Raw genomic sequence first — 14,003 nt, 5'->3', positions numbered from 1 at the left:
ACCATCGCAGGCGCTCCCGTCTGTGATGCAGCGTCAAGGGTAACCGCATCCATGGTCTCCGAGCTGATAGTCCATTCTGCTGCAAACGTCATCGAACTGTTCGTGCAGATGGTTGTTGTCTTGCAAACGTCCCCATCTGTTGACTCAGGGATCGAGACGTGGCTGCACGATCCGTTACAGCCATGCAGATAAGATGGCTGTCATCTCGACTGCTAGTGATACGGGGCCGTTGGGATCCAGCACGGCGTTCCGTATTACCCTCCTGAACTCACCGATTCCATGTTCTGCTAACAGTCATTGGATCTCGACCAACGCGAGCAGCAATGTCGCGATACGATAAACCGCAATCGCGATAGGCTACGATCCGACCTTTATTAAAGTCGGAAACGTGATGGTACGCATTTCTCCTCCTTACACGAGGCGTCACAACAACGTTTCACCAGGCAACGCCGGTCAGCTGCTGTTTGTGTATGAGAAATCGGTTGGAAACTTTCCTCATGTCAGCACGCTGTAGGTGTCGCCACCGGCGTCAGATTTGTGTGAATGCTCTGAAAAGCTGATCATTTGCATATCGCAACATCTTCTTCCTGTCGGTTAAATTTCGCGTCTGTAGCACGTCGTCTTCGTGGTGAAGCAATTTTAATGGCCAGTAGTGTATTTGGCAAAAACCTCGTTTCGATATATCACGTCGTTCACGAAATAAAAGCGCTGATTTATGCTAGATATAACACTACGTACAAAACTTGCACATAATTAGGAACAGAGTCAGTACACAAACCCACTGATCGTGCCTGTGATGTAGTCGGACGGGTAACAGCGTCGTAATATTGCATCCATCCTCGTCGACGGCCAGCGTCAGAGGGTAATCGGAAAAGTGCGCGCCAAGTGTACGGTCGTATTCGCTCTGGATTTCGCGGCGGTCCACACGGGAGTTAAGTGAGGGGCAGTGTGGCGTGGCGTGGTGTGCGCGCCGTATCGGCGCCGCAGTGCGCGGGCGCGAGCCGGACTCGGCGCTTGACGGCGGCCGCGGAGCGCCAGTCGCCGCCGGACCACCAGCGCACCCCGCAGCAGCAGCAGCCGGCAATGCCCGCGGCAGCCGCCGGCGCGCACGCTCCGCAGGTGAGGCTTCGCGCGCCCTTCACACTTCAGTGTCGCTTCCACTGCACCACCGAAGACAGCCAATTACTGTCCAATTTCACACGTTCTACGGGAGAAATCCGGTGACGATCCTCACGAACATACCTCAAAGAAATTTATCTAATGTAGTGTCACGAATATATTTCAAATTTAAATCGGACTTTATTAACAGCAAATTATAAATTTCTCGAATTTATACGACGATCTCATCTTCTCTCAAGCCAGTTTCTTGCTTCTGAGCTCGTGACTCGTTAACAATTGACCGTCACAATCACTAATGACGCTTGACTTATCTCGAATGAAACAAGTTTACTGTTACCAGTCGTCGTTAATTTATTTCCACAACGCGTTTCGAAGGTTTAAACCACCATCAGGTGGATGTATGTTCTGTGTTACGCCTTTCAAATAAGCTATGGCACTGTCTAGCAGAAACAGAACACTATTTCAGAACATGACTCATAATTTTGTGAATTTTTTTGACTAAAAAGAAAATGAGAATAAAAGTTCGCATTTAAACTTAATGTTTCTACTGTTACAAGACTCACTTCTCATATAATGTTGGCCTAAAATTATTCAAACTGGTTCAAATGGCTCTGAGCACTATGCGACTTAACTTCTGAGGTCATCAGTCGCCTAGAACTTAGACCTAATTAAACCTAACTAACCTAAGGACATCACACACATCCATGCCAGAGGCAGGATTCGAACCTGCGACCGTAGCGGTCACGCGGTTCCAGACTGAAGCGCCTAGAACCGCACGGCCACACTGGCCGGCAAAATTATTCAAACTAGCTTATGGCAAAATACTGTCTTTTAACCTTTTAACACTAACGGGCCCTACTACTATAGAGGTTTGTAACATTGAAACAGCAGTACGGTATTTTATCAGTAATCGCTTTCGGTGAAGCTGATTAATCATCGAAACCGCATATGTCGACAGCGTAACATGTAACTAAAATTACTGTTTCATTACTATAAACAAAAATTGTTTCAGAACAAAAAACAATGTTTGTGTTACTATTGTCATTCTGCACTAATCACCAACAATAATGCGGTAAATGATAAATTTTTTGGGAAAGGAACGCACCGTAATTCTCGAACCGACGAATACCCCGAGCTGTTAATTAATTAATGTATTTATACTTGAGTACACAGCTCAGTATAGTTTTAGGTGTAATGAAAAATTATACAAAGTGTTTCCATTAGTTTCGTTCGTAAACCTATCCAGTATCAAAGAATCACGTATACCATAATGTTACGTCCAGTTGTCACCAGAATTTTGAAACTATCGGTCATACCTACTTATATATCGCTTCCCCGATTTTTCCGAAACTTCAGTGGATGTGAGTAAATTCTAACCTATCCCTCGATGTGAGTAAATTCTAACCTAATAAAACGAAACACCAGCCAAGTTTATTTAGAAACCAAAGAAATTTACGAACGGGGATTCAGACTGTCTACCGACAATTGACTCACTATTCGTCGTATTCAGTTCTCATCGTTCATTATATACATTATTACCAACATCGGTACGCAACGCAGCATCTGCAGACGCCTTAAGTGCACTTTAACCCAAAATTACCTGGCCCTCAGCCTACTATTATTTGGCGAAAGCCTCTTTTCGATATCTCAAATCGTTCACGAAATAAAATGTTATGATATGTTTTCCTGGACAAATATTTCAGTGTTAATATGGTATTTATGTGTTGTGTTACGACTTTCAAGTAAGCTGTGGCACTATTTAACAGAGAAAAATAACACGCTATTACAGACCATGGCTCATAGTTTTGTGGAAGTCTTTGATTAAAGGATAAAGGAAAATATAAATGTGAAATAAAAGTTCGCATTTAAACTTAATTTTATCTACTGTTACGAGACTCACTTCTCACATAACGCTCACCTAAAACTATTCAAACTAGTTACTGACAAAATATTTTCTTTTAAACATGTAACACAAAAGGACTCTAGTACTGTGGAAATTCGTAATAATGAAAGAGTGGTAACATATTTTATCAGCAGCCGGTTTCGGTAACGTTGATTGGTCATCAAAACTGCTTATGTCAATAGAGAAACGTGTAACTAGAATTACTGTTTCATCACCATCAATAAAAATCGTTTCAGAACAAAATAACGTTTCTATTCTTATCGTCATCCTCTACGAACCACCAGTAGAATTGCAGTAAATGATAAAACAAATGTTCCGTAACAGAAACACACCGTGATTCTCATGCCGACGACTAATCAGAGCTGTTAATTAGTTAATTATCTTTATACTTGAGTTTTAGGTGTAACGAGCAAATATACAAAGTGTTTTCATCAGTTTCGTCAGTAAACCTAATCAGTATCAAAGGATCAAGTGTACAGTAAACTTACGTCCTCGTCATATGATCATTTAGGCATATAACTGTCCCAAACAAATAGTCGAGAACCTGTATTACTGTAGGTTATATTGGTCTAAAAAATCGATTTAAGTGGAATTTCCTAAATTAATGTAAAATATTCCAAATAGTAATGTAAAGAATGCATCCAAAAATATGTATTCGAGCTATGTCTCAAAAGCTGCGTTTTGTCTGTTTCGTTTCTGTCGGTAGCCTATTGAATATGGATTGTGCAGAGTATAGCACACATTTAACCCCAGTCTTGAAGCTGGGTAATTCACGTGCGCGTTAGTATTTTGTTCACAAAAGTACACTGTACGTTAAGTATTGCGTAGATGTTACGGATACTCAAGACTGCGAGAGTCAGCTTATATTTTAATAGCTGCGCTTGAGAAATATGTCACAAATCCTTACAAGGAAACCATAATGCAATTCTTCTGAAGGGGAATAATGAAAGAATTGGGCATTAAAGTTGGATTACTGAAAAGAAAGATAGACAATGAGCTTCGAGTAGACAAATGCTCCGACTGAACTTTTTGTTCATTCGCCTCTTCCGATCAGTTTCATAAATTTTGGAATAACAGGTTGATTACATCCAAGGAATAAAACATGTGCTATAATTCTGATCACGCTTGCGTACGTTTAATGACAAAATTAGTCTTTTGTATATATGGGTCCACAACCATTGTAATTTCCTTGAGAGAAGTCACTTTTCCATGGAGGTTATTTTATTTTGAAATAAGCAGTTTCTTATGATTTAACTATTAGTTAATATCGCACCGCCTTTTGAGTATTTTTAAGCTACATTGCAGCAAAAAGTTATAATGCATGTAGCATGATCTATTTCATGTCCGAAATTGTTGTGCACGATATAACTGTGTGTGTGTGTGTGTGTGTGTGTGTGTGTGTGTGTGTCTGTGTGCGTGCGTGCGTGCGTGCGTGCGTGCGTGAGTGCTGAATCCTTGTTAGGGACGCCATCACATATTGCTTCCTCCATACAGATATATGGAATATATCATGCTATATGCCTGATAAGGACCAAGGGTTCGAAATTAGCTAATCGCTAAATGATGAAATACAGTCATTATTTAAGTATAAAACAGTATACACTGCAAAATGATTTCCCTCAAGAAATGACAAAATTGTTCTGAAAATATATGTCGGAAGGCACGCTGTTGAAGATTATTTCTCTGCAAAACGGACTGCTCTGAAATCTGCCAATGTATTCGTAACATGAATACAAGGAATATGTCAGAAGTAAACATTTCAAGATAGATTCCAAAATATGAGGTTTATCTCTTAATAGTCCGCAGCTCGTGGTCGTGCGGTAGCGTTCTCGCTTCCCACGCCCGGGTTCCCGGGTACGATTCCCGGCGGGGTCAGGGATTTTCTCTGCCTCGTGATGACTGGGTGTTGTGTGATGTCCTTAGGTTAGTTAGGTTTAAGTAGTTCTAAGTTCTAGGGGAGTGATGACCATAGATGTTAAGTCCCATAGTGCTCAGAGCCATTTTTTTTATCTCTTAATATTTTCATTTCTATCCGAATTCATGGACAACGAATTGTACAGGATAATGCACACTTTTTCCCACAGGTTTTATTAAAGTGTGTTATACTTTTCTACTTCATGCCTGTTCATTGAATGTCGCTATTATTTATAATTGATTCATTTTATTAACAGCAGTTGTCACTGAAGACTACGTATACAAAGACGTCGGTGTCAGACTTCTAATCACGCGAGATGACACAAATACTGTTTATGGTGCAGTGCTCTTATTTATTAGTATGTTTTTCATATTTTAAAGGCAAATGACGTACGAAATTGTTGTTTGTTTCTGCATTCCTAGGAAATAAGGTAACAGATATGGAGGCAAGAGCACTATCCAGTTCAATAATAACACTTAATCAGCTATAGCTCTTACCTACCGCTTTATTACTTGTGGTAACGTTGTCTCAGGTATTTGTGCATGTTTTATGAATTACTTCCTAGGACTCGGAAAATCAAAGCGATTCAGAAAATCGTGAATACCAATTGCTGTTATGCACACTACGTGTGAAAGCATGACCTTCGCTTGTGAACATATATTGTTACTGAAAAGTTTGGTACGTTTCTCACAACGTTCAAAATTACTAGTTCACTTGAAGTGATCTTAATTGTAAGAGTATCTAGGCATACGAAGCTCGAGTCGAATAAATTAACTCCTTTCTCTACCAAATTTTCGTAATTTTGGTATAACGTCTTACATGTCTGATACGCTTTCTGTTTGACACAGTTCCAGTGAACTGAGTGAGTTAATACGTTAATTATAAGAAATATGTTTTAAATTCCATATTCAGAATCTAATTTTATAAAAATCTGTTTCCACTCGACCTTTATTGTTGCTTAAGTCGTCAACATGGATCCATCCAAATTCTCATTTACCTGAGACAAATTTAGGAACTATATGCAATGAAGTTTCGTTTGCTACAGTCCTCGTCATAAAGTCAGAAAGTATTCATTGCACAAAAGCGTGCAATCAGAATAATAGCTAGAGGCCACCCAAGATCACCTTGCGGACATTTATTTAAGGAACTCGGGATATTCACAGTGCCTTCGCAATACATATATTCACTTATGAAATTTGTCATTAATAACCCATCCCAATTCAATAAGTAACAGCGAAGTGCATAGCTACTACAATAGAAGAAAGGATGATATCCACTACTCTGAATTAAATCTCACTTTGGCACAGATAGGGGTGAATTATGTTGCTACAAAAATCTTTGGTCATTTGCCAAATAGTATTAAAAGTCTGACAGATAGCCAACCAACATTTAAATGCAAATTAAAAGAATTTCTGAATGACAACTCTTTCTACTCAATAGATAAATTCTTATATATGAAGTAGTAACTGTAAAAAAAATTAATTATATTGTGTAAAGAAAACTCATGTTTAAGTAACACGTTCTACATCATTACGAAATGTCGTATTCATGATCTGTGGAACTAGGATTAATGTATGTATGTACAGTTGATTACCCGCCCGCTCAACCACCAACCCGGGAGTTTTGGATCTGCTACCAAGGCATACTGCCGGAAATGTGTTGCATCACCTCGCTTACCACAGACTCGCCCCCGCCCTTCCCTCCCCTAATCACTAAGTTGTGTCCCACGTTTTGTCTGTCTCGGCTGGAAAGGCATGTCCGTCTTGGATAGCCAGTTGGTAGCTATGCTCCAGTCAGCTTGTGCTTATATTAGAAGCTGAAAGTACTAATGGAAATAGCCGGCCGTTGTGGCCGAGCGGTTCTAGGCACCTCAGTCTGGAACTGTGCGACCTCTACGGGCGCAGGTTCGAATCCTGCCTCGGGCATGGATGTGTGTGATCTCCTTAGGTTAGTTAGGTTTAAGTAGTTCTAAGTTCTGGGGGACTGGTGATCTCAGATATTAAGTCCCATAGTGCTTAGAGCCATTTGAACCATTTTTTTTTTTTTACTTATGGAAATACAACAGTCGTGATAGATACTGCTGGGAAATTAACAGACTCAGAACCGATAGGTAATGGTGGATTGCTCAAATGTTTTATAATTAATAAAGGCATACAAATAAATGACTCCTCACTGCCAAATTCACTCAATTATAGGCCGGCCGAAGTGGCCGTGCGGTTAAAGGCGCGGCAGTCTGGAACCGCAAGACCGCTACGGTCGCAGGTTCGAATCCTGCCTCGGGCATGGATGTTTGTGATGTCCTTAGGTTAGTTAGGTTTAACTAGTTCTAAGTTCTAGGGGACTAATGACCTCAGCAGTTGAGTCCCATAGTGCTCAGAGCCATTTGAACCAGCCATCACTCACTTATATTGATGACCTGATCAATATTTGGAGCTAACAATAGGCAAACTTAACAAAATACGTAAACATATTAATTCATCAGACTAGAATAGTGACTAAAAGAGAAATATGTATCTCGAAGAAAACTGTTAATGACAGAATATTAGGTCAGGAAATTGCTTTGGTTATGAATTATGGCTTTGATAATGAAATGCAAAAAGTACTGAAAAAGTTTAGCGTGGCTTTTGGAACACTCAAAATGCATAAAAAAAGCTGCTCGCATTGACGAGGTACAAAAGGGCAGTTCACTGGCGTATCTGTCATTTGTACTCAGGTGGTTCATGTGACAAGGTTTCCGACGTTATTATGTCCGCACGACGGGAATTAACAGACTTTGAACGAGGAATTGTAGTTCGAGCTAGATGCGTGGAACATTCCATTTCGGAAATCGTTAGAGAATTCAGTATTCCGAGATCAACAGTGTCAAGTGTGTGCCGAATACCGAATTTCAGGTATTGTCTCTCACCAGAGATAACTTAGTAGCTGCCGGCCGTCATTTAAAGACTGAGAGCAGCGGCATTTACGTAGAGTGGTCAGCGCTAACAGACAAGTAACACTCCATGAAATAACAGTAGAAATCAATGTGGGACGTACGACGAACGTATCCGTTGGGACAGTGCGGCGAAATTTGGGGTTAATTGGCTACGGCACTAGACGACCGAAGCGAGTGCCTTTGCTAACAGCACGAAATCACCTACAGGGCCTCTCCCGGGCTAGCGATTAGATCAGTCGGACCCTAGACGACTGGAAAACCATGACCTGGTCAGATGAGTTGCGATTTCAGTTGGTAAGAGATGGTAGTAGGTTTCGAGTGTGGCGCAGACCCCGCGAAGCCATGGATCTAAGTAGCCGACAAGGCACTGCGCTAGCTGGTGCGGACTGTGTTTACATGAAATGGACTGGGTCCTCTGGTTAAGAGAAACAATCATTGGCTTTGAGACCATTTGCAGCCGCTCATGTAGTTAATGTTCCCAAACAATGATTGGATGGCTCTGACAAGGGAACCTCCTCATCGCACCCCCCCCCCCCCCTCAGATTTAGTTATAGGTTGGCACAGTGGATAGGCCTTGAAAAACTGAACACAGATCAATCGAGAAAACAGAAAGAAGTTGTGTGGAACTATGAAAAAAATTAATAAAATATACAAACTGAGTAGTCCATGCGAAGATAGGCAACATCAAGGACAATGGGAGTCTAGGAGCGCCGTGGTCCTGTGGTTAGCGAGAGCAGCTACGGAACGAGAGGTCCCAGGTTCAAGTCTTCCCTCGACTGAAAAGTTTAATTTTTTATTTTCAGTTTATGTGACAAACTCTTACGTTTTCATCACTTTTTGCGAGTGATTATCACATCCACAAGAAAACCTAAATGGGGCAAGGTAGAAGAATCTTTTTACCCATGTACAAGTTAGGTGGGTCGACAACATATTCCTGTCATGTGACGCACATGCCGTCAGCAGTGTCGTATAGAATATATCAGACGTTTTCCTGTGGAGGAATCGGTTGACTTAAGACCTTGCGATCAAATGTTTTCGGTTCCCATTGGGGAGGCACGTCCTTTCGTCTACTAATCGGACGGTTTTGCGGTGCGGTCGCAAAACACAGACACTAAACTTATTGCAGTGAACAGAGACGTCAATGAACGAACGGACAGATAATAACTTTGCGAAAATAAAGAAAGTAAAATTTTCACACGAGGGAAGACTTGAACCAAGGACCTCTCGTTCCGCAGCTGCTCACGCTAACCACGGGACCACGGCGCTCCTGAGCCCACATTTTCCTTGATGTTGCTTATTTTGCGCATGGACTACTCAGTTTGTATATTTTATTAATTTTTTTCATAGTTCCACACAACTTCTTCCTGTTTTCTCGATTGATCTGTGTTCAGTTTTTCAAGGCCTATCCACTGTGCCAACTTATAACTAAATCTGAGGGGGGTGCGATGGGGAGGTTCCCTTGTGAGCACTATGGGACTTAACGTCTATGGTCATCAGTCCCCTAGAACTTAGAACTACCTAAACCTAACTAACCTAAGGACATCACACAACACCCAGTCATCACGAGGCAGAGAAAATCCCTGATCCCGCCGGGAATCGAACCCGGGAACCCGGGCGTGGGAAGCGATAACGCTACCGCACGACCACGAGCTGCGGACAATGATGGGATTCTTATGGATTGATTTGAGATTCGTTAAAACGACGTTCTGGATAATTCGAGCGAATGATTGGGCCACTGAGATCGCCCGGCATGAATCCCAAAATGTATGTTTTCAGTTCGACCACAAAATCCTGCGTTGGCAACATCTTCGCAAGTTTGGACAGCTATAGAGACAGCATTGATTAGCATCTCTGCAAGGGACTTCCAACGACTTGTTGAGTCCATGCTGTGTCGAGTTGCACTACACCGGGAAAAAGGAGGTCCGACAAGATATTAAGAGGCATCTTATGACTTTTGTAACTTCAGCGTTCTTTCTTTTTTGCTTATGCCGTGTTTTCCGCGGATACGCAGGGTCGGCATGGTTAATCGGATGTGGTAATGTTAGTTGAAGCGGTGGCCGGATGCCCTTCCTGCCGCCGCCCCGTACCCCCAGGGAAGGAATTATTGTACCCCAACTGTCTGCGACTAGTGTAATCCATGGAATAGTGCCAAAGTGTTCAGATGTCTGCGAGCAGTGTAACTGAGGCGGGACGTGGGGACCAGCCCGGTATTTACCTAGGGGGATATGGAAAACAGCCTCAACACCACATCCAATCTGGCCGGCACACCGGCCCTCGTCGTTAATCCACCGGGCGGATTCGATCCGGGGCCGGCGCGCCTACCCGAGTCCAGGAAGCAGCGCGTCAGCGCGCTCGGCTAACCTGGCGGGTACTTTTGTCACTTCAGCGTATTAAGAGAAAATGTACATTGCGTATGTTTAATGTGAAGATGATGTGTGCCGGCAGAGCGGTTCTAGGCTCATCAGTCTGGAACCGAGCGACCGCTACGGTCCTCAGAGCCATTTTTATGATGTGTAAAAATATTGTTAATAGTTAACTTCCACTCTACTGACGTCGAACATTAGTTTAGTTTTGAATCCAGTGAACGATGTCTAAAATAATGAATAGACTTCTCAGTTGGGATGTCCTGGGCGGCGAACGTAAACTCCAATGTTGTCTTGAGGCGCGGTGTTGGCTGGCTCTGAGCACTATGGGACTTAACGTCTGAGGTCATCAGTCCCCTAGAACGTAGAACTACTTAAACCTAACTAACCTAAGGACATCACACACATCCATGCCCGAGGCAGGATTCGAACCTGCGACCGCAGCGGTCGCGCGGTTCCAGACTGTAGCGCCGGAACCGCTCGGCCAACCTGGCCGGCTGCGGTGTTGATACTGTTGATCTAACTGTTATACACACTGTATGAGTGGAACCGCGCGTCCTCTTATATCTGCATTTGGTGGATTGCTGTCCGTTGGGAACGATTTTCATGACGAAAGTGAGTGCTGTGTGCGCCCGTATAGCGTCCGACAATAACTACTCGTGTATTGCGCGTCTCGGGATGCTGACCTTGCCTGTGGCGCCCTTCCTGTCCACAGTTGTGTGCTGTATCTCTGGAGGACACAGAAGGTGCATAATTTAATTCCAGCGGTATATACTCACAATTTATTTCTGTTACTCAGGAATCGTGACTGTAGCCGACTCTCAAAGCAGTTGAAGTAATAACTTCACATTTATTTCAATACCACGCTGACACGATGACATGAATTTCATAGGAGCTTCTGTTCACATAGTACAGCATTTGTACTAGCCATTTTGCACTTTATCTTAATTTCTAATGCTTTTACAACCGTTTGAAATATTTTTGGTAACAACAGAGTAAGACAGTTTAGTTAAGACATTGCACCTAAAGACTAAACTTAAAGGAAGACAGATTTTACAGATATTCAGAAGCTGTGAAGCATACATAGCCGGAAACATTCTGAACGGTTTCAACTACAGTAATGGCTCTGAGCACTATGGGACTCAACTGCTGAGGTCATTAGTCCCCTAGAACTTAGAACTAGTTAAACCTAACTAACCTAAGGACATCACAAACATCCATGCCCGAGGCAGGATTCGAACCTGCGACCGTAGCGGTCTTGCGGTTCCAGACTACAGCGCCTTTAACCGCACGGCCACTTCGGCCGGCAACTACAGTAATATTAATGTTATAGATTTCGGAGTAGAAACGTAGCAAATGCTACTTTCGATTTACCAGACGGCGAGTGCAGTATATTAAACCATGGTATTCCGTATCAAACGTCTTTCCAACCAATCTCGCTGAATGGCCATTGATTACAAACCTTGATAAAAACTGCAGCTACAGACTCAAAGAGCCAGTTGTTCCTGAGACCAGAAGCCTTAAAGGTTTTCCCTAAGGCTTCTGGTTCTTTAATAATTTAATATTTAATTAATTACTCTAACGGAGAAACAGTCTTGTCAAGCTTCCTTCCTTGAAAGTTCACCTCTCTAGCTGAGCGATTAGTGTGTTATGGAAGGGATAGGAAAGGTAACCCATCAGTCTCGTGAAGAAATGTTAAGAATTACTTGTCGGGGAAGTAATAGCTGTGGTCTCGAGAACAGACAGTAGCGGCCTGCCAGTACTGTCGTCGAGTGACACCGTGAGGCACAGGCTATCAAAGATTGTTTAGGGATGCACAGTACCGTGGGTCTGAGCATATAGTTGTTTTAATTTTGTTTACATTTTCAAAAAATAATGGAAACTACATCTCGACGTGTGTGGTATGAGTTTGTCATCCACTGCCTGACCTAGCATGCGCAAACCGTGCGTGTTACAGCGGTACTGATAAGCCTTGTCTCGGCAAACCTGGCGCAGGACTCCTTATCTGACTAATATTTGGGACCCGCCTTAGCGAGCGCCAACCCGGAACTTCTTCGCAACCATTAAGTTTCTGCCCTTTCCGTGAAGGCTTGGATTCATAATAGTCTCTTAACTCCTTGAGGGGTAGAAACATCTTTTAAAGCCGGCCGCGGTGGTCTAGCGGTTCTAGGCGCTCAGTCCGGAACCGCGGGACTACTACGGTCGCAGGTTCGAATCCTGCCTCGGGCATGGATGTGTGTGATGTCCTTAGGTTAGTTAGGTTTAAGTAGTTCTAAGTTCTAGGGGACTGATGACCACAGAAGTTAAGTCCCATAGTGCTCAGAGCCAGCCATCTTTTAAAGGAAAACATGGCATTTGTGAAAATTATAAAATTTCTTTACTAACAAAACAATTTATTTTAATACAATTTTACAATATTTTGCTTACATTTTAAATTCTTGTTACCTCTGTTAATCACCGCCCAAAACACTCGCTAGTTATTTACTTGTTGACAAATATTGAGAGGTAAAATGAAACAAATTTCTTGGGAAATTGTTTACACAACCAGCTCACATGTACATTATTATTGAGAATGAAATGTCTCAAAGGAAGCTTTGCCTAATCTTAAACAAACTTTACATGTTGAACACATCCACATTGTTCTAACGGGAACAGCACACGTGCTGCATACTGCACATCTTCTAAATGTGGTCTGTTTTGGCTGGTGTGCGCTACCTTCCAATCCGATTTGTTTGTCCACATGTGGTTTATGTTTACCGAGAGTTAGCTCTTCCTTTTTTTTTATTTATGTCACTGCAGTGGACAATCGCTCTGACATGCAGTCCTTCGTACAATTTCCTTTGGAAGTCTCTATTCCTAAATTACTCCAGCGCAGTTTCTTTGTGTAAGATAAACACATTCACTATGCACATCAGTAAAGTGAAAAAGCCTATGCCACAATTTTCTGCTTTTGTAATCACAACCATAGTCTTCTTTGAGATAATTATGACTGACAACAAAATTAATGCCTCAGTAAAAGTGGGTGTGCCTCTAAGTGGTAGCTCCATCTTTTTCCTTCCCATCTACACTTAAGTTGTCACTTCGATCATGCATAGTGGGGATCAGGTTCACAGCTTGTTTTCCATCCCCTTGTAAAATGCTACACCATGAGTGCTGACTCTGCTGTCAAAGTCTACTCGTTTTATCTTTTTATTTTCCTTTAGTTTTGGGAGGACTTTACGTGTAGGGTTCACAGTTCCTACTGCAAATATTTTCTGGTCTTTTAGTAGGAATAAATGTGAAAAAATTATCCATGAAGACAATATGATTTTTGCTATAAAGTTCTTCACATAAATCTGTCGCTACCTGTGCACCCAGTCCCATTTCACACCTAACTTTAGCTAATTTTTCAGTATAAATTTAGAACTTCATATTATGTATAGATTCATCACAGAGCATCCTATTTTATAGCCTCTTTTCACAGGTTTGTCCCTTGTATACTGCTTCACTGAGCTTCTGGCTTTAAGTTTTACGTTTCTGTAAATTATCATCTGATTCTTTGCTACTTTCTTTGGAATGTGATAAAATAATATTATCACAGTCTGGTTCGTAGGCAAGGTCATTATCAGAGTCTTGAAGCAGACTTATTTCACTACCTGAGTCTGATGGATGGTCCTTAAAAAGAATTTCATAGTCACTAAGACACTTTCGAGCCATACGAGATGAGGGTTGTATCCCAGTTGCGGGTACTTAGCAGCGCTAACCAAGATTCAAGTAACAAAAATATGAAAT

The 14,003-nt window shown here is 42.1% G+C and overlaps 1 protein-coding gene across 1 annotated transcript in view; it reads left to right on the top strand.

Moving 5' to 3' along the window:
• Positions 1-1,050: 1,050 nt before the first annotated feature.
• The window catches only part of LOC126248327 (galactosylgalactosylxylosylprotein 3-beta-glucuronosyltransferase P), a 328,211-nt gene continuing 315,258 nt past the window's right edge, over positions 1,051-14,003 (top strand). The window contains exon 1 of the mRNA XM_049949219.1: positions 1,051-1,119. Within this exon, the coding sequence (XP_049805176.1) occupies positions 1,084-1,119 (36 nt within the window). The 5' untranslated portion in view covers positions 1,051-1,083. The remainder of the gene's footprint in view (positions 1,120-14,003) is intronic.

Source organism: Schistocerca nitens, chromosome 3 (assembly GCF_023898315.1).
Source record: "Schistocerca nitens isolate TAMUIC-IGC-003100 chromosome 3, iqSchNite1.1, whole genome shotgun sequence".
In the NCBI taxonomy this organism is placed as follows: Eukaryota; Metazoa; Arthropoda; class Insecta; order Orthoptera; family Acrididae; genus Schistocerca; species Schistocerca nitens.
The sequence above is the reverse complement of the archived record's forward strand: the minus strand, read 5'-3'. Positions and strand labels throughout refer to the sequence as shown.